Below are 20,776 nucleotides of genomic sequence, written 5' to 3' on the forward strand. Positions count from 1 at the left end.
GAACAATCCCGTAGGCCGTCCTCATGTCCATCCTCAAATCCGTCGTGTCGGCGCAGCATGTAGGAACCTATTCTTCTCCCATACGCTTCTAACTGAAATTCTATGTCTTGTCATTAATTGCTCTCAGATTTCCTGGCCCACTTACCCGACATTGTTATCCCAAATCCTTTTATCCTTTCCTTTATGTCGATGGCCTCGGAAGCAGGCTCCCTGTCATCTCTTCCTCTTTCAGTTGGCAGAGGATTTAAAATGTGCATACGGATAAAACACCGCAATTTACAACCCCAAGACTTAAAAAATTAACCATCAAAACGATTTTATATGAAAAGAAACAATCGTTTTATGAAAACTAACGAAAAGGTAGAAGTCGCTGAATTTGAAGATACTTACAAAAGCAGTCAGATAAATCTATATGTTATGTAATCTATGTATAAATCTACATAAGGAAACCTACATGGTCTCTCAGAGACTGGAATTCTTGTAAAATTATGCACAACAAGAATACAAGTTTAATCCAAAATCGGTACTACCTACCATTAGCACCAATTTCCTTTTATTTATTATGTATTTGTTACTGTCTTGTAAACAATAAATTGAAATGAAGGAACTGCCTTCTGATATTTATACAGGCGTTACCTAGTTCATGAGACAGAGACTTTGGGAAGATTCACGTTGGTACAGAAATAAATAATTATAGCGTGTAATATATTTTTTAATTAATTTAGCATTTCTGAAGTTAGTCATTATTTTTATTCGTACAGATTTTGTTGAGAAGCTTTAGCCTAATCCCATGGTGGCTACCTACTATTGATTTCATAATAATCAAAAATTATATCGAACACCAAGCTTCGTGTGCATAAGACAAAAATAGCCTTACTTCAGGAACACAAAGTTAATTGGCGCGTAATGTTCATACGATAAGATTTTAGTACTATTTGATCTACGCAATCTTAAAAATCTGGCAGTAAAGTGTAGGTACACCGCAGGAGTAACGATGACACTACGAAAATCAGAACGTGTGCAATACACTAAGTTCCATATATTGTACAACACTGACGACCGTGATAAGAACAGCTGGTCGCTGTATATATTAGTACATCAACGTTACTATACAGCAGTGTAGTGAACCTCCTATCTACTGCATGCGTCTCAGTGTGGCAGCAAAGCTCAACTGAGTCTAACGTACCCACCGCGGTCTGTTGAGCACACGCGTACCTATTAAACTTAGTTAAAAGGTACAAAAAAACGTTGCGCAAAATTACACAATTTATGAAATAATACTATCACAAAATCAAGATCTATTTTAAGTAGGTACCTACATTAGTAATTTTAATACCTATTATATTTCGAGAGATAAAGTTATCGTTTCTTTTTTATTTATAAACTTACCTTAGTAGTATTTTTTAAGTGCGAGTGCTATTTAATTATAGTAGAAAAGCGACTTAATTAACATTGCCGAAAAAACAGAATTATAAGTGCATAGCGAGTATTAGTTGTGTTCCATCATTAAGTACAACGGTTCCCATATTTACTGCAAGTAAGTATATTTTGATTGTTTATTCTTAATTGAAATTGTTATATTCTGTTTATTTCTGTTTTTCTGTTATTTAGACCTGTAATTTTATTTCTTCAGACATTGGCAGCTACCCTCAATATTTTTCTTAAGTGTAATTTTATTTAACTTGCATACCTAAACTTAGATTTACCTATACATAGTAGAGAATATTCATATTCATATCATTTATTTGCGTTCGACAAGTTTGTCAAGGTGTTACAATAAGCTTACAGCTTCGTACATTTGTGGACCCTGTTAGGGCACAGCAACATTGGGCATTTAATGCCAGTATAATAAAAAAATACTTTTGACTATCTTATTCTAAATTATTATGGCGATAGTCTTAAACATTGTAATAGGAATAGTTAATGTATAATTACAATTATACATGGAAGGGTGGCTGTAAATATGCCACATTTCATCCGAATGCGCGAAATAATTCCCACGAGGCGGAGCTGAAACCGTTGGCGAACACGAAATTATTCCAAATATGATTGCATCAGAAGTAATGTTAGGGCTCATACGCACTATGCGGGTAGCCGCATTACGGCTAGCCGCGCGGCTGACCGCAGGATGCGGTTGCGAATGCGGCCAGCCGGATCGCGGGCAGCCGCATTCGCAACCGCAATGTGCGGTTGAAGAACCGTTGCGATTTGCGGTCATGTCGATCCATTTCAAAGATGGACGTGGAAGAAGTTGCAGCCATTTACTACATTTACACACGTTACGTAAAGATGAAAAAACAAAGAAAGAAGTACTGGGTGCATCCTTATTTGCAAAGACGAGATGAGTGCAAGCATTTTGCAATATTTTTCGAAGAACTAAAAAACAGTCACTCAATGGCGGGCAGCCGCAGACTGAACCGCACAGTGCGTATAGCAACCGTCCGGCTGGCCGTCACTCGGGCCGCAGCCCTCCGAGCGACCGGAGCGGTCTGCGGGTAGCCGCATCGCAGTGCGCATAGAAATGAATATTACGTACATACTTCTGCTTGCGGTTAGCCGCGCGGCTAGCCGTAATGCGGCTACCCGCATAGTGCGTATGAGCCCTTAATGTAGAATTTAATGGCTGAAAGATAGTACAGTCACATAGCATGCAAAAAAGTGTTTGCTAAGTATGAATGTAGATAGATGGAGAGCAAGAGGAAGACCTAAGAAAAGATGGATGGATTGCCTGAAAGATGACATGAATAGGAAGGGAGTGAGTGTCTGTGTGACGAGTGACAGGGAAAATGGAAGAGGATGACATATTGCGCCGACCCTAACAGGGCAGGAGGAAGAAGAAGAAGTTAGTATAGTATAGTCACTGAAATCACTTAGATTTTTAACTAAGTACTTACCTATAAGGAAAACAGTTTATTTTTTCCTTATAAGAAAATTAAATAAAACCACAATTAAACTAAGCAAACGCGTCTCCTGGTAGTCACTGTATACTTAGTTAAACATCATACACAATTTATATTTTTCCTGACGAGCTTCTAAGAATAAACTTATTTATTTATTGTCATTATCTACTTATTGTCAGCTGAATATTGTCACACATAAAATTATATTTACATTTACATATTTACAAAAAAAAAAGGGGAAAAATTAAAACTAAGTTTCAAAATATTTATCCGCATAGCTGTCAGCGGGGATCGTACCCAAATAAAATTAAGTACGATCGCTTCAGACCTCTAATTTTACGAAGTTCATCGCGAGCGTAAAAAGAGGAGACGCTTTCAATCAACTGTTTTAAGATATTCTGTTAAAGAATACTAAAAAAAAACAAGTTTGAAGTTAACACAAACGTAAATCTATGTAACAGCTAGTTAAATTAATTTTCATGACCTTATTTACGGAAAATTTACCTAGTTTAAAATTAGCATTGTTATCTGAATAACGTCTGAGATTTTGACGTCACATATGGCGAGTACGATTATCGATTTATCTTTAATTGTATCATATTTAATGCGCTTATCAATAAAAGTTAATCATTTGTGGGTAGTATCATTTCAGATTTATTGGTATTCTCACACTTTGTTATCACTTTTAGGATTAGCTTTAGCTTGAGCTAGCGGTTTCACCCGCATCTTGAATAAAGAAACCTTTTCGCAACCAAATAAAAAGTAGCCGAAGTTAGGTACCTGCTCCTTGTTTTCTGCTAATGAATTCCCCCTCAAAATCGGTCAATTTAAGAGATTAAATTACACGTAACAAACAGACATGCAAAAAAATAAAAGATATACCGAATACAAGACCGTAATTCTTAGGAGTGTTTTCACTTTGTCTGGGCTGCGGGATTGTTCAAAACCGGGATTGTTACCGCGGCCCTGGTACCCAAAGAGATTTAGTAGGAACATGGTGGTTTATAGTCAGTAAGAGTCTGACACTCTTTCACGCTGCACCCACAGGGGAGGGGGTCTTTCGATGCAAAAAGGGGCGTTTTCACAATCTATTTAAAATATCTCTAGACATACGTAGGTACAATCAGTAACTACCTAATCATAATCGTCATTAGATATGATTTTTGCTAAATGACCTCAGAAATGGATGCATAACATAATACCGCTATCTTTAAGTTGATATTAACATATTTTTATCTAAGTAATTAAATTACATAATACCATAGCCATATCCCGATGACCTACAAAAATTAAGTATATAAGATTATGAAAAAAATCCTAAAATACCTATAATTTTATATTATTTACAGGTAGATAATAAATTGCCACAGATAGGTCCGTGTACTTGGAAATTGGATGGTGCGTACCTATTAACCGGAAAAATTAAAGGTGCACAATGGAGTCAAAAGTCATATTAACAGAGAAGAATCCTTTCGACAAATCAAATGTGCTATCCAGAATATTTTTAACGTAAGTACCAATCTAAGATACACTCTATCTTCTTTTACTTCTTACTCTCAATCAAAGATCAGCGTTAATTAATGTGAAAAGCCTAGCTACGACGATAATAACTGTTTACCTCCTTACTTAAAGATAGAAGAATCTTTTGAAATACCTAACTTGCTCATCAAATGACAACACAATACAAAATAAAGGTTTTTATGTTATAAGTATCGTGGGTCACTATATTCCAATGACAGGCATAATTACAATCTAACTAGGTACTTATCAGTGTTTTTGTAGAGATATCTTTAATTATCATATTTGCAATTCATATTTTTGATTTTGATAACGCTATCATTGACTGCTATTTGTCTATATAATTTGATCTTAAAGTTTAGGCTCGAGCAGACCGGATGCGTAATGCGTAACCACGTCGTAGTCACGCGTGTAACCATGAGTGTAAAGTATGGACAGGCCACACCGCTTGCGTAACGACGCGCGTGTCTACGTTACGCAAGCGGTGTGGCCTGTCTCTTATATTTCCATACATTACAACTCATGGTTACGTAACTACGCGCGTGACTACGCGTGACTACGCATACGCATCCGGTCTGCTGGAGCCTTTACCCCGCGTATGTACGTACCTACCTATGTAAGTATAAAATAATCAATTCTAATATGTTTTTTTATTTTATTTTAAAACTCAGTTTGTAGGTAGGTACTCACTCAATTGTATCATGCAATTTCTAATTGTTAGTTCTAGGGTGTACTAACGTAAATTAATAAAATAAATAGGAAGATAAAAAAAATAATTTATTTCAGGAAACATACCCATAGAAAATTAAAAGATTACAAAGTTATAAAATGATTAAGTTAATAACAAATTGCATTATTTATCGTAAATAAAGAAATTAATTTAATAATACCTACAATTATAGTAAAGATCTATATAAACTCAAGCACTAGCAATAAAATCAATTGAACTTGAACCATTATTTTATGCGGTAGTAAGTATTTTATTCTTGGCTTTTCGTCCGATAGTAAGTTGAACTTGAACTATAGAGTACAAGGTCACACTCTATGCAACGCATATATCTCGTTTTTACACGTGTATTATCTATTGTATGGGAAATACACATGAGGCCTTCCATTAACAATATTACTAAAAAACGAAGTTTACATTGTGATTAACGTAAACTATTATTAACCCAGGCTAAAGTTCAATCCGCTTTAATAATTACATAAGAATGAATTTTGTCATATACAAGTTCAACATCCGAGTTATGACTTTGTTACTTAAATGGTTAATGATTATTTTTGTCCTTTTGATGCATTTCAAAAATAAAACTGATGTTTATTTTAAGGGTTCACACATCAGAGTTTTTTTTTTAAACTTTGAACACAGTCAAACCTTTTTGATCAAGCGTTATCATTCATTAATCAGCGTCTAGTGTTTGTTTTAGTTACCAACGTCATTACGTCACTATTAAATTGAACGAGACACAGCATAAACTGTGGGAGTGTTTTCTTAAATATAAAATCATCGTGACTTGCGTTAAATGTCTCTATTCATCTCCACGTAGTATGCTGTGGAATCTTTGCCTTAACGAGAATTATTTATTAAGGTCATCCCGCTTACTAATATTCATAATACAAACTGCGAAAATCATAAACTACGGTCACAAAATGACACAATTATTTATTTTTTATGACACAGCAGAAATGAGTACATAAATAAACTGAAACCGTTACTCACGTGTTTCAAAGAGGAAGTATTTATTTGCTTGGGATAACACGTGAGGAAACAAATTAAAACTTCTCATCATGAAGTAATAATGTCAGATTGTTGAGTTGATTATATTGCAGATATTAAAGTAAAAGATAATTTTTCATCTGCATAATTATAGTTGAATTACGAGATTATTAATGTTTTATTTATAGAAACATTAATTTTAAGTTCCAAGTTACTAATGCAAATCATTGTTGCTTTTATCATTGCATATCTATGTATCTATATATCACTAGATTAAAGTTGCAAAAAGTGCCTACCTGGGTACGTCAAATATTCTAATTTGATAAAAGCGTGGCGGTGTTAATTACGTCACCGGAGTAACGTAGCAATTAAATAAACACACATTCATGGGTATAATTCCTAAAGAGGCAATAGTTAATAAACAAATTGATCAGGCAATTTTATTTTAATGGAATTAGTTTTAATACTACAAAGCAAAGTTATGACTGTTACAATGGAAGGTCAGATTTATCTAGGTTTTTATAATTATAATATTTTTGCAGTTTTTTCCTCTCAAAGGTTAGATTGCACTCACGGAAGTACTTAATCTGTCCCCAAGGCTTACGACAGACCATAGAAATCTTTCAGTATTTCATATAACATTACTTTTATTTCCAGATGGAGCTTCAGCTTATTTCGAAAAGGGTATAAGAAAGGGCTTACAATCAATGACCTATGGCAATCTCGGAATGCAGATGCTTCTGGCAAGCTAGGCGACCGCCTTGAAGAGGCCTGGCAGAAAGAACTTGATAATGCAAAGAAACATGGCACAAAGCCTTCTTTCTCAAGGGCTATTATTAGATCCTTTGGGTCGAATACATGGTGTGTGGACTGTTGCTCGGTCTTCTGTTGATTGTTGTTTGGTAAGTGCAGATTAATATCGACAAACTTTGATTAAAAGTCCTCGAATAAGAACCTCGAAGTCATCGAAAAGTAGGAAATTTGTACTAAATTTCAAATGAACATGCATCAAGCAATGTCACTCAACAGACAATTGCGTTTATATATCTTTCCTTATGTAAATAAGGGAGCGAAGATTTTCACGTGCCGCTGTTGCCATCAAATATTTTCCTATATTTTATGAGGCATTGTCTTGCTTTAAAGTCAATGCCGGTACCTATGATAAATAACACTTTTTACAATAAAATCCTTCTAACAACTACGTTCTCATTGAAATAATAATTAAATTGTTAAAATTATTATTAATATTTGTATTGTTAAAGTTTAATAATAACTGTATTATTACAGGCCACTTATCCCGTTCACCTTAGCCCTGTTTATAGACTACTTTTCAAATGAGAAGACACCAGAGACGTATAGACAGGCTCATATCTATAACTTCTTGATGAACTTGTTCAGTACTTTGTCAGCGCTGATGCTGAATCATTCTCAGTTGGCACAAGGAAGGGTGGGCATGAGAGTCCGGATTGCTTGCTGTTCTTTACTCTATAGAAAGGTGAGAGTATATTTCGTTACAGAGATGTAAGTAACGATATGAATAACGTCCTTAAGGAAGTAAATAAAAAGACGTTACTTGGATAGGGGGTAATTAGGCTTATCGGATAGCAAACTAAGTTAGATTAGAAGACGATATTGTAGTAAACAAGTCAAGACTAGTAACATCAAATTCCTAGCACTACCAAAAAATTGCAATCTAACTGTGCGTCACCACATGAAATCTAGAATTGTCATCACTATCTCATAGATCACAACGTGTCGTAGACAGATAAGACGAATAATATCGTAGTTTCTTACACGTGTCTTGGCGAATGTGTAAATAATTTGCATCTGATAACAAGATAGAGGAAATTGAAATAGCTTTCACGTGAGATTACCTGATGTAGCATGACTTCTGCTGCAGTCCTTATGAAGAATAAGAAGATAATGTTAACGTTTCTTTACTTTTAGATATTAAAACTGAACCATGCAGGTTTAGGCAACACGGAGCCTGGCCAGGTTATCAACTTGATGTCAAACGACGTGAATCGATTTGACTTGGTGACGATATTCTTGCACTACATATGGATAACTCCCATTGTGGCCACTTTAGTCTGTTACCTGGTGTGGCAACATGTTGGCATCGCGACCCTCGCTGCTTTACTGGTTGTGGCTATACAAAGTGCTATTGTACAAGGTAAAGTTCATGTTATTCTAGAAAACTTTTTTTTTAAATACCCTAATCTGGGAGAGGAGAGCTCAAAAGGAGGAAACCTATAGTTTTGGCTCCTCCTAGATGTTAAACTCTCGTTCCAAGAGGTGGTAAAACTGCCTTTACAAGCTATCATAATATTTTCAGTGTACTTGAGCAATCTCCAAGGAAAGCTTCGTGCAAAGATAGCGAGTAGGACAGATCAACGAGTGAAGGTAATGAGTGAACTCGTAGGAGGTGTTCAGGTGATCAAAATGTATGCTTGGGAGAAACCTTTTGAAAAGCTTGTGGATCAATTGCGAAAGTAAGTATAAGTACCCATCTAATATACCAAGATAGGTTTTTACCACACAATGTTTTAAAACTGATGCAATCGTTTCTGTTAAAAATTCTTGAAATTGTAATTCCTTTTCGCTCAGATAACTTATAGGACATCATAGCTTATCTAAGTCACGGCTGATCACAAATATTGATATTATCTGGTTATTCAAGTGTTTCCTTGTTTTTTTACGTAAAGTTTATACGTACTTAGGTAATCAAAAAGAGATAGCTTCTGATCATCTTTTATCAATTGTACCTACTACAAGTGCTCATGCACCATTTACATGCAAAAATTGTATGATTTTGCTTGATAGTAAGGTCTTAGAGCTTATCAAACGTTTGTAAAGTTCATCTATGTATTCTGATTGTCATTCTCATTAATTGATACGATATTACTTAGCTCATCCCGTATATCATTCACTCTGATTCAGTATTAACTAGTACCATTTGCGTCATGCTTAGCTATCAAACAATTTATCTATCTGTGTATAAGTACAAAAATAAAATGATCTAGTGAGTTCTTGAGTTTTTCTGTATTTCCCAAAACAAAATTGCTGATTTTTATGTAATTCATTCCTATCGTTTTTTCCAGACACGAGGTCAGCTACGTTTTGAAAACGTCTTTCATAAAAGGGTTCTCCACTGCTCTGGCTGTATTCTCTGAGAGATTTACTCTTTTCTCTGCCATTGCCACTTTTGTCCTCATTGGCGGAGATATTCGGTCACAAACCACCTTCTCACTAGTCCAGTACTTCAACCTGCTGCAAATGGTTTGCAACATATCTTTACCGATGGGACTTGCTTTCTTGGCTGAGACTAAAGTTTCTATCAGAAGATTAGAGGTAAGTAAACTTGATTACGAACGCATAGGTACCTACTTGTAACTCAATGAAACAAACGATCGGGAAAAATCGAAAATTAAATCACACTACTCTTAAGTAGCTAATCCTCGAAACTGCAGAACCGTGTGCAGAAGTTTTAGTGATAAAGTTTTTTTTTTGTAAAAATAAGATCGACTGGTTATAAACTGTCTTGTTGCGTTACGGTAGACCTCATGTTACCACAGTTGTATTTTCTCCCAGAGCTTAGAATATAACTTCATTTTTTTCTATCCCACCAGGAATTTTTGATGCTAGAAGAAAATGCGCCAGAAAACCCACAGCAAAATGTTACTGGATTCCGATTCCATATTAGCTAATGGTGGAGAGAAAGAAAAGAAAGTTCCAGAAAAGACCAGAGTGACTAGTCTGACGATTTCCAACGTGACTGCCACGTGGCAAGCCGACTCTGTAGTGGATTCTTTGAGGAATATCACGTTGACAGTCGCCCCTGGAGAATTCATCGGCGTCGCTGGACCCGTTGGATCCGGAAAAGTAAGATTTTTAACAAACAATCAAGTGTATGTAAACAGTAATGTAGTCTATCTTGTTGATAAAACTACTGATTAGAATGTTCAACATCAAAGAACTGCAAATAAAGACGTGATTTAAGCTCTTTAATAACTTCCTCAAATATGAAAAGATTAGGACTTAATTAACTTTGTATGATATAAGGTATTTCATAATATTACTCAATATATAAATAACATAATATAGCATTGACATAATAAAGTATTACTCAAATATTTTTTGAAAATTGTTTTGCTGAAGATTTTATCTTTGTGTGCAAATAATATTTCATTTATATCTTAGTGAGTAGGTATAACCAAAAGCGAGGTTGTCTGTAAAATTAATATACCTATGTAAAAGAAAAATCTCGTAGTAGATATTAAATAATTTTAGTGGTATATCTTAATGATATTCTAATTACACTTAATTATTTAGCACATGTAGATTATCCACATCTGATAATATAATCCCTAATTTCTTTATACCAACAGTCGTCTCTACTCCAATTAATTCTGGGCGAGTTGGTGCCCAAAGAAGGGACATTGAACCTGGGTGGAGCTCGCGTGTCGTACGCCAGCCAGGAGCCATGGCTGTTCGTGGCCACCGTCAGAGAAAATATACTCTTCGGCTTGCCGTATGACCGCATCAGGTATAAGAAGGTATGTTACTTAAATTACAAAATTATAAAATTATCAATTTCGGTAGGAGTGTATACAATATGATTTCCTTCTCCATCCCGTCTCCATGTTCCATATCTTAATTTTTCATCTTTCCGTAACATCTACCTCCAAACAAATCGTCAGCAAGTAGTTAACATAAAAGCTTAGGAAACAAACAGAGCTACTTTCTTCTCAATATTAGAAACGTTTGCAATTTCTGCGATTTACAAAGAGCATAAATGATTATGGCACATTATCGAGGTGTAAGTTCTCCCTATCAATGAAATATGAGTAACCTTTCCCTCGACACACGCGATACTCCGTCTGTCTATCTGCCCCACATAATGTAAATACTGCAAAACTACGTCACCTAGATAAACTGACTTAAAAGTATTAATTATCATGATATTTTTCCTTGAAGATTTTGTCTTGTCAGTACCTGTTTAAACTTGCATACTCATGTGTTTCAATGTCTAAAAGAAATACTAGGTACGTCATATCTTTACTACATCTTTATTTTGCCGTAAACCCCTTGGTTTCCCTTATCTCAGTCTAGTAACATTCCATCACAAATCGCAATAATCACATAGGTTTTAAAGTCCAAGATGTTTTCTGCCATAGTTAATAATATTTTCCTTATGTAAGTAGGTACCTGAATTTCTGCATACAGGGATAAAATCATAAAAGGATGAGCAAACCAAAATGGTTTAAATCTTGGGTCCACTTCACAAAACTCTGGGACTCTAAAATTCTACGTGAATCGAAACGAAGGACGTCAGAAATATATTTGTTTTTTTTTTTAATAATAGGTGGTAAGAGCCTGTGCCTTAGTGAGGGACTTCGAACTCCTTCCTCACGGAGACTCCACGCTAGTAGGCGAGAGGGGCATCAGTCTGAGCGGGGGGCAAAGGGCGAGGATTGGACTCGCACGCGCCTGCTATCGACAGGTAAGTCATCGTAAAAACCCACTTTTATCTACTAGCCTTTGTACACCTTGTGATCGACGAGTATAGATAATGATCGAGCCTGTCAGATAATCAGCTAGCGGTGAACTCGACGATATTCAGATTATCCGCGATTATAAATAGAACTATGTAATTTACTTCCTATTATCACTTGTATAGTTGGATATGGCATTGAAATAATCGATTAATCATCGAGATATCGAATTTAACACTTCTAATAATTTCCCTTTAGGAAACGAAAGAAACCTTTTTATTGCATCATATGTATTATCTATTCTTCATATTTTTTCTTTACCTAATCAAGTTTTGGAATCATCAACTATCCCATATGAACTTTACGATAGGAGAAATATAAGAAAAAACGACATTTGAAAATAATAATATTTTTTTATGATTCCCTTAGGCTGATATCTATCTATTGGACGACCCACTATCCGCTGTAGATACACATGTGGGTAAGCACATGGTCTCCGAATGTGTGATGGGTTTTCTAGAGAAGTCCACCAGAATCCTTGTCACCCACCAACTTCATCACCTCAAGAATGCAGATAAAGTCGTCATATTGTCACATGTAAGTACTTCTATACAGTTATTTTCTTAGCTGCTATGGTCCACTGCTGGGCCTCCCAAGTTCTGGTGTTTCCATCAATCAGGGTTACAGGCGCCCAAGTCGTGCCACCTTCTTTTTCAGGTCCCCGTCAGCCGTCAGGGGATATCTATTGGGTGACAATTTTGGCCCACCTGTCTGTAATCATAATATCAAAAAAACTCTCTTCAGCTTTATCTATAAAGCTGAAGAGAATTTTTGAAGGATAAAAAGCAAATTTAAAAAAATACTTATCGACTAAAACTATCGCATAAGGACCTACCGACATAAGTCGTGGTGTGCTAAGGTCAACAAAACCTCGGAGTACAGCTAGTAATATTAATGTACCTATATTAATAAATTGCATAAACATTGCAGTATTTTTCAGGTCAATATCAGTAACTCGATAGCAGTTTTGCATTTTAATGCAAACTTAACAAATGTGTGATAAAAGATAAACTCTTTAAACGGGTTTACTTTTTATTAGGTTAGCCTACCATGCCTAATAAAGTATGACGACATGGTTTAACATGTTAAATGCGGAAGCGTGAAATCATAAACTGAGGCATTCCGACGAGAGTTTTTATAACTCAAAAAAGAACTTGAATATATTCCATCGTAGCCCATTATACCTACTTACCTATTTTCTCAGAAGAAATACAAAAGTAGGCAACCTATCTACCATCGAAAGTAGGTCCTAGTAGTCCTACCTAGTTGATTGCAAAGAGGGCTCAAGTTTTTTTTATAATCTGTTGCAGGGTCAAGTAGAAATCCAAGGTTCATTTGATGAGGTATCACGGACGCCATTGTTTGCGGAACTCTTGCATGATGAAGAGGAAGCTGACAATGCTTCAGCAAAACACATCAAAACACAGCGCAGCATTTCTGTCAGAGTAAGTCATTAGATCAAGGTTGAATACGAGTACTTATACGCCATTACTACTAGGTAATGTTATGAGTGAGAAAGATTGTATGTATGTTCATTGATCTGTCGCGCAAAAACTATTGGATGGATTTTAATGAAATTTGGCAGCAATAGAGCTTAAATATCACAATAAAGTAAAGGGTTCTATTTTTCCGGGTGCGGGTAGTAATTTAGCGTTTCTCGATAAGCGAGTGTAACAGCTGGCATAAGCTAGTAATATTATAACACAATGATAAAATTAATGATGACAATAAAATTGATGAAGCTAATTAACATAATCTAGATTACTAGGACACGCATTCAGCACATTCTTGTATTGTTTATAAAACAGTTGACATTGATGCTCAAGTTTATGATGTAATTTTACAGTCACAAACTAGCAGTCTGGCTCCAGGTGAAGAATTTGAATTCTCTTTGGAAGATCAGATTGAAGTTGAAGAGGTTACTGGGACAGGTAAGTTAAATGATAATCTTAAGAGATAGGCGTTGTTAATAAAATCTGCACATCTCCAAAGAATTCCAGATAAGTTGTTGAGAAAATTAAGGACTATAGAATTTTTAGACTATGAATCAGGGCCCATTCATGGCACAGGGGTGTCAGATAAAACATCTACAGTTGATTTATTATGAAAAGGCCTTTCTCTAAAAATGCTACCTCGACTTGCAGTCTTTGGTTCTTAGCTGACTTCCCAAAAAGGAGGAGGTTCTTGAACTTGAACTTCGTGCTATGAAAGAATCTAGAGCAACCTAACAAGTAAAACTTCTTATTTTAATTACAGGTCGCGTATCAGGCGCAGTGTATGGAAAATACTTCACGACGGGTGGTGGCTGGTTCTTGCTTAGTACTACTGTCATGGCCATCATCGCTGCTCAGGCCGTCACTTCCTTCAGCGATCTGTGGCTTACCCACTGGTAATTAACTTAATATGTCACTATATTTTTCCAGAATAATTACGTAGTTAAAAGGCTACTGTTGAGTCTTCTAACTCGGATGGAAACTGCAGAACATTGCAAACCTTGGGGGAGGCCTTTGTTCAGCAGTTTACGTCTTTCGGCTGATACGATGAGCGTCTTCGATTCAATATATTGTTTGGGTTATAATTTTTAATATAAATTCTGAATATTTACCTATGCAAGTTATGTATGCATAGACAGCAGCAAGCCGGCTGACGGGATGTGTCTCCTTCTCCCATCAGAATATAATTTTCCTTTTTCTTACCAATTTATAACACTCACAATTTTCTATTCCAGGATGAATGCCGTAGAATCTCAATACAACAACAACGAACCGTTGTTTGCTCGATCAAACTTCTCGACAACCACTTCAACAGCATCACCGATTAATGTTACCGAATATTCAGTTCCTGAAGACCCTATAACAACTACTCTTAGTACCGTTACAGCATCACTGTTAAATGATACAGTGGACATCTTGCGTAATGTCAATGTAACTGACACTGTAATTGCTCCTGAAAAGTAGATGATGTGTTCTATATTTATATTTGGGCTGCTGCTATCTTTGGATGTATTATTGCTACTACGGGCAGGTTTGTTTATATTCTTAATTAAATATTTTTTAAGCATTAGTGGTACTTTGAAGTAACTGAAGCGGAACTTGATATGTGTTCTCCTGTATCCTTCAGTATTACTCACGAACCTAATACAGGTGCTTCTAATAAAGTGTCAATTCAAAGCCCATCTTATATTAAAATACTTTTTGAATCGTTCCCCATTATTATCAAGAATTAGTGTGTCTATTTTTCTATATAAACCAGAGGTTCCTACTTAATCTAGTCTGGCTTTCCAAACTCGCTTTAAGTTTGCATCATCCATACTTCTTGACGTTTGAAGTTGTTATTATATCTGACCTCTCTAAATTTTGTATTCCAGAGCCATATTGTTCCTCTGGGTATGCATGCGCAGTTCAATAAAGCTCCACAACCAGATGTTCAGTAACATCCTGACTGCCACCATGAGGTTCTTCGACACAAACCCTTCAGGCCGCATCCTTAACAGGTTCTCCAAAGATATGGGCGTGGTGGACGAAATACTGCCCAGGATGTACTTGGATACTATTCAGGTATGTTGGAAATAAGGTATTTTAGATTTATGACAATTTTACAATAAACTAATGGTTAGTTTATGATTGACATGACTTTTATCTGAAAAACATATGTTTTACGTTTTGACCTAGGTACCTGTGTATCTACTAAGAAAATATGACGTAAACATATTTTCTGTACAAGTGGCTTTAGAACAGAAAATATGACCTAGGTATTTACGGCCAGATAGAAGTTAATTGAAATGATTATTGAAAAATCCGACAAGACAACCTCTTTTCGAAATTGTGCTTACCTGATTCCGGAGATATTTTTGATATTAGACAATAGAGAAAATCTATGAAACCACTACATATCTACTATATGTGCATTGTGCAGCCTATAAAACTACTTTATCCTTTGTTCCAGGTGTTCATGGTGATGACCGGTATTCTAGTCCTAGTGGCTATCGTGAACCCCTTCATGTTGTTAACCACCGTCGTCTGCGCAATCTTCATGTATCTGATGACCGTCGTCTATCTGAGCACCGCACAGGCTATCAAAAGGTTTGTATATTTAATCTTTACTTCGACGTTTAATAAATTAAGTAGGCTATCAATCAAGATTGTTAAGAAAGATTGGCTATTTGGGTATTCGTAATCTTCAGCAATCTTCTAAAAATCCCTAATAAGTCAATTATAATGACCCAATGTTGTGAAATTGTCTATTTTAGTCAAAAATAATTTACCTACACTTTTTTGCGTTTTTTTTTTAAACGCTGATCGATTTTTTGTACAAAAATTCATGCGTAAAGAAGACGGATCACAATCCATACAAAATTGCCCCACGTCCTATAACAATGTGACGTATCTCAAAAAAGAGATAAAAATGTTTAAAAAAATATGGCATACCTCACAGTTGGTCCCATAATCATCAGATCAGGATCTGATGATGGAAACCCTGAGAAATTCAGGGCAACTTTTGAAAGTTGTCTACCGTATTTGGACATTGTTATAGGACGTTGGGCAATTTTGATCCATCTTCTTTTAGATGTTATCTAAAATGTCGATTACGATTGCGCAATCGGCATTAAAGAAAGCCCCTAGAAATTTCGTCACCTAGGTACAGCTACTAAAAAATGCATCATTTTATTTTTATTCTGGAATATTTAAAATGTAAGAAAAACACGTGATTATTTATAAATAAATAAATGTGAATATTTCCAGAGTGGAAGGAGTATCCCGTAGCCCGGTGTTCTCTCACGTGACGGCCACCATGTCCGGCCTCACCACCGTGCGAGCGTGTCAAGCGGAGGAGCAACTCAAAGTGCAGTTCGACGCCAAGCAAGATGTACATACTGCTGCTTGGTAAGTTTCCTATCCGTTTTACTTGCTAAACTGATGCTATTAATTTATATCCCTGTTACTGTTTTATTCCATTAACTACTAAGTCATCAATAAACAGCATATATGTATCTGAAACTGATGGATCTGTAAACTAGAAGTTTGACACAAACACATGCTTTTCCAAAATTATATAAAACTTACCTAAGCTGAAATAAAGCCACACTACCGCATTTTAAAATCCGTGTATTCTGGTGAAACTGAGAAAAAAAGCTAGTCATAGCATTTTATTTCCATTGGTCATCCCTGGCATGCTTGATTTTTCTTTACTTCGTCCTATGTATTTTTATCAAGTATCTTAATTTGTTTATTTTTCTTCCTCAGGTACCTAGTTCTTGTCACTAACGCAGCCTTCTCAATCTGGTTAAGTCTCATCTGCAGTTCATACGTCATTGTCGTGGCTTATACCTTCTTGTTAACGGATGACGGTAAGAATCTCAAACATTATCGATAAAAACATCGATTAGTCAAAAAGTATCGATTAAAAACTAATCGATTTTCTTCTCGATACAGGTCAAACGCAGTCCGGAAATGTCGGTTTAGCCATCAGTCAAGGTCTGATTCTAGTCAACATGGTACAGTACGGAGTAAAGCAAGCAACCGAAGTGGTTTCCCAAATGACTTGTGTCGAAAGAGTGATACAGTTCACATCATTGCCTCAGGAGAAAACTGAAGGGCCCAGCCCACCTGCCAACTGGCCGCAGAAGGCCAAAGTGGTGTTTAAGGACCTTACTCTAAGATACGATAAAGATGCCGACCCAGTGCTTAGGAAGCTGAATATTGAAATTGAAAGTGGATGGAAAGTAAGTGTAGTGACCAACTAAGAACGAAGTAAATGTTCTTGATTTGGATCTCATACTTTTACTAGCAATCAAATGAATTACGGTGGGTAGCACCATTTAAGTATGAAAATCTTGAACAATAGCGCCAATAACGGCGATAACGATAACGAGACCATTTTCATTTGTCAAATCGCCTATTTGACCAGTGATGGTATTCATTTCACGGCTGGCTATGGTTTGATTGTTAATAGTTAAATGATCCATCTAACCCTTAGATATTTTGATATTCAAAGTAATCTCTTTTAAATGGGGATTTTAGTTACAAAGTCATAGAATAAAAACTTTAATAACTACGCCTTTTATCCTTAGGTTGGAGTAGTAGGTCGTACAGGAGCTGGTAAATCTTCGCTGATCTCCGCGCTGTTCCGTTTGGCGCCAATTGAAGGCAACGTTTACATCGATAATGTCGAAACTGGAAGGATCGCTCTCAAAGTATGTAATAGCATAAAAACTTTTTTAAATATTTTTTTTTGTTCTTAATTTAATTTTTAGTTATTAATGTTCCATTGTTTTTTTCTTTCTAGGAATTGCGTTCCAAGATAGCTATCATTCCTCAAGAGCCAGTGTTGTTCTCAGCCAGTTTACGCTACAATATGGATCCTTTCGACAAATACTCTGATATCGAGATCTGGCAAGCTTTGGAACAGGTAAATTATTGCATACTTTGTTAACTCTTTCTAGATCTTTGACTTTTGGCCGGTTAGCTGAATTTTAGAGTGGTAATGGCCATCGACAACAAAATCGTCAGTTTTTCTTGGAACAACTGTTTGCCTACTTTAAAAATGGAACTAGAAAATTCAAAGTCAACAGTTACCTACACTCTACACCACAGTTCTTGTCAAATAACTTTGCTTCTCCGACGTTAGCTTTTTGATCATACAATTTCGAATTACAATTTACCTATACATCATCGTAAAGTCACTAAGAAATAACTAACTTCGGACTATCAAAGCTACCATTCGTATTAGATACATTGACAACTTTACATTAAACAAATGACATATGCTTCACAGGTGGAACTGAAGAACAGCGTGACATCTCTCTCTTCCGCGGTGGCGTCGGGCGGCAGCAACTTCAGCGCGGGACAGAGACAGCTGCTGTGCCTCGCGCGGGCGGCGCTGGCAAGGAACAAGCTGCTCGTGCTCGACGAGGCTACTGCTAATGTTGATCCTAAGTAAGTTATAAACAATTATAATAAGAAAAGGTTTTTTTCATGTTATGATGGTGAGGTTCCGTGTTTCGGATAGCACGATAAACTGGTGTGTCCTGGCTAACGTTACGGGTAGTCAGAAACCATAAAGACTGACAACCATCTTTCTGAGATCTTTCTGGTTCACTGGATTTTCTGGTTTTCTGGTAAGGGTTACTGGGTCGACCCCAATATAGTTGGGAAAAGCCTAGGCAGATGATGACGATGGATAGATTTTTAAACATGTAGTGTTCATTGAAGCTTCATGAAGCTACATGTGCCACTGAACACTACATGTACAGGCACCGTGGTGCCTTCGAAAAGCACGATTGGCCGCGCAGACACTAGTAGTTATAATATACCACTCATAAAAGCACCACAAAAGATCTTGTCTCAATTCTTTGCATACAAGAAAATACCAAAATATTATTTCTTCCACAGTACGGATGCTCTAATCCAGAAGTCAATCCGTAAGCACTTCGCGGACTGCACGGTGATCACTGTCGCCCACAGACTGCATACAGTCGCCGATTCCGACAGAGTTGTTGTAAGTATTTACTTGTTTAACAATACAAACATCCGAATTAAGAACCTCCTCTTTTTTGGGAAGTATTTTTAAAATGTGGATGTTTTTTTCAGTACCTATATATTTACCTACTCAGATTTTTGAGCAATGAAAAGAAATTGACTACATGTGGTCTCAGTTTATCCCCCATAATATTTTTTTGAGAAGTATTTAAAGATAAAATAAATATAATTTATTTAAAGGGGGCTGAAAATTAGCACTTTTTGAAGATACATTTTTCAAAATTTGCAACTCCATACAAATACAAAAGGGTTATTTTCAAAAGGCTCCTTTGCTTAATTCTGTTTCTTCTCCCAGGTAATGGAAGCAGGTCAGATTATCGAATGTGGTCACCCATACGAATTACTGCAAGACGACGATGGTCCCTTCTCCAAGATGGTCAAACAGTTAGGACCAGCCTCAGAACAGAGTCTCCGAGACATCGCCAGAACTGCTTACTCGGTGCATAACTTGAAAAATGCTATGACACCATAAAAAGAATCACGGATATAGAAAATTGGGAACTAAATTGTAGTGGCAATGAAAAGGACCAGTGAAAGGACCAGACGGCTCAAAGAACTTCTGGGTCTTTTAACACTTTGATATATGGTCTTTCAATACAAAAAGGAATTAGGTACAGACGCCAGAACATCAAGCTAGGCCAATCTGTAAAATTTTCTCAAACAACATTGAACCTTATGCTTTAGAGATAACGTTGAAAATCTAATAAAAATTGTCAGATTGATGTGCTGGCTTCTGTATATAGTGATGTATGTACGTATATTAAGGGATCAAATCCTAATAAGTTCGTGAATACTTTAAATTGCAATTCTTGCCACTAACTTAAAGTTAGCATAATAATGTTTTTGTTATCAAAAACTAATGTGAATTTTGTGCATGTTTGTATTTATAATGTTAGAATGCAAGCAACGTGCCATGAACGTAGATATTTAGAATAAGTAAGCCTTACCATCTAATGGTTAAGCTATTGAACCAATGGGCATAGCCAAAGTTAGGATTATAAATTTTTTAGGAGTTTAAAAATTCATCGTTACTACTTAATTATTTTAAATCATCCTCTAGCCAGTAAGTAGGTATAAATATTCCATTTATTATGCACTTTTTACTGCAATTATAAAAGTATTATTTTAGTAATCTTCTTTTACCAGTAATTTTAAGAATAAGTTATTGTAAGATTGTAAATGAATAAAATCACAAACTTAGTATAATAAGGTACTAAGCAAACTACGATATAGTAAAAGCACATATTTAACTAAAATGCATTTAAATATTTATTCTTTTGATTATTATATATTTATTAATAATTAAATAGATATTAAATCCGAATTACCTACCATTTAAATTAAATAGTTATTATTTTAACGATCCAAAATTTTATATTTTTTAAATATATGAATTTGTTAAATATTTTCTTTTATTTCTATCCCATCCCTTCCCTTGAAGTTATTTGGGGCGCAAATATCTTTTCATCTTCCATTCATCTGTCAGTCGTCATGCTAACACACACTCCCTTCCCATTTGTGCCATCCTTCAGGCCATCAAGGCATATT

At 35.8% G+C, this 20,776-nt stretch overlaps 1 protein-coding gene across 1 annotated transcript; it reads left to right on the forward strand.

Moving 5' to 3' along the window:
* The first annotated feature begins 1,100 nt into the window (after positions 1-1,100).
* LOC110380333 (ATP-binding cassette subfamily C member 4) lies at positions 1,101-20,636 on the forward strand. Its single transcript, XM_021340283.3, is given in 28 exon segments — positions 1,101-1,307; positions 4,250-4,409; positions 6,793-6,977; positions 6,980-7,037; positions 7,423-7,630; positions 8,083-8,308; positions 8,471-8,627; positions 9,237-9,486; positions 9,765-9,802; positions 9,804-10,017; positions 10,524-10,691; positions 11,501-11,638; positions 12,060-12,227; positions 13,001-13,135; positions 13,537-13,621; positions 13,947-14,079; positions 14,419-14,639; positions 14,642-14,714; positions 15,058-15,247; positions 15,636-15,772; positions 16,433-16,573; positions 16,934-17,037; positions 17,123-17,412; positions 17,761-17,883; positions 17,976-18,098; positions 18,465-18,625; positions 19,082-19,187; positions 19,524-20,636. Coding segments are annotated over 27 exon segments (4,083 nt in total). The 5' UTR covers positions 1,101-1,307; positions 4,250-4,335; the 3' UTR covers positions 19,701-20,636.
* Positions 20,637-20,776: the final 140 nt, after the last annotated feature.

Source organism: Helicoverpa armigera, chromosome 11, assembly GCF_030705265.1.
Source record: "Helicoverpa armigera isolate CAAS_96S chromosome 11, ASM3070526v1, whole genome shotgun sequence".
NCBI classification, from domain to species: Eukaryota; Metazoa; Arthropoda; class Insecta; order Lepidoptera; family Noctuidae; genus Helicoverpa; species Helicoverpa armigera.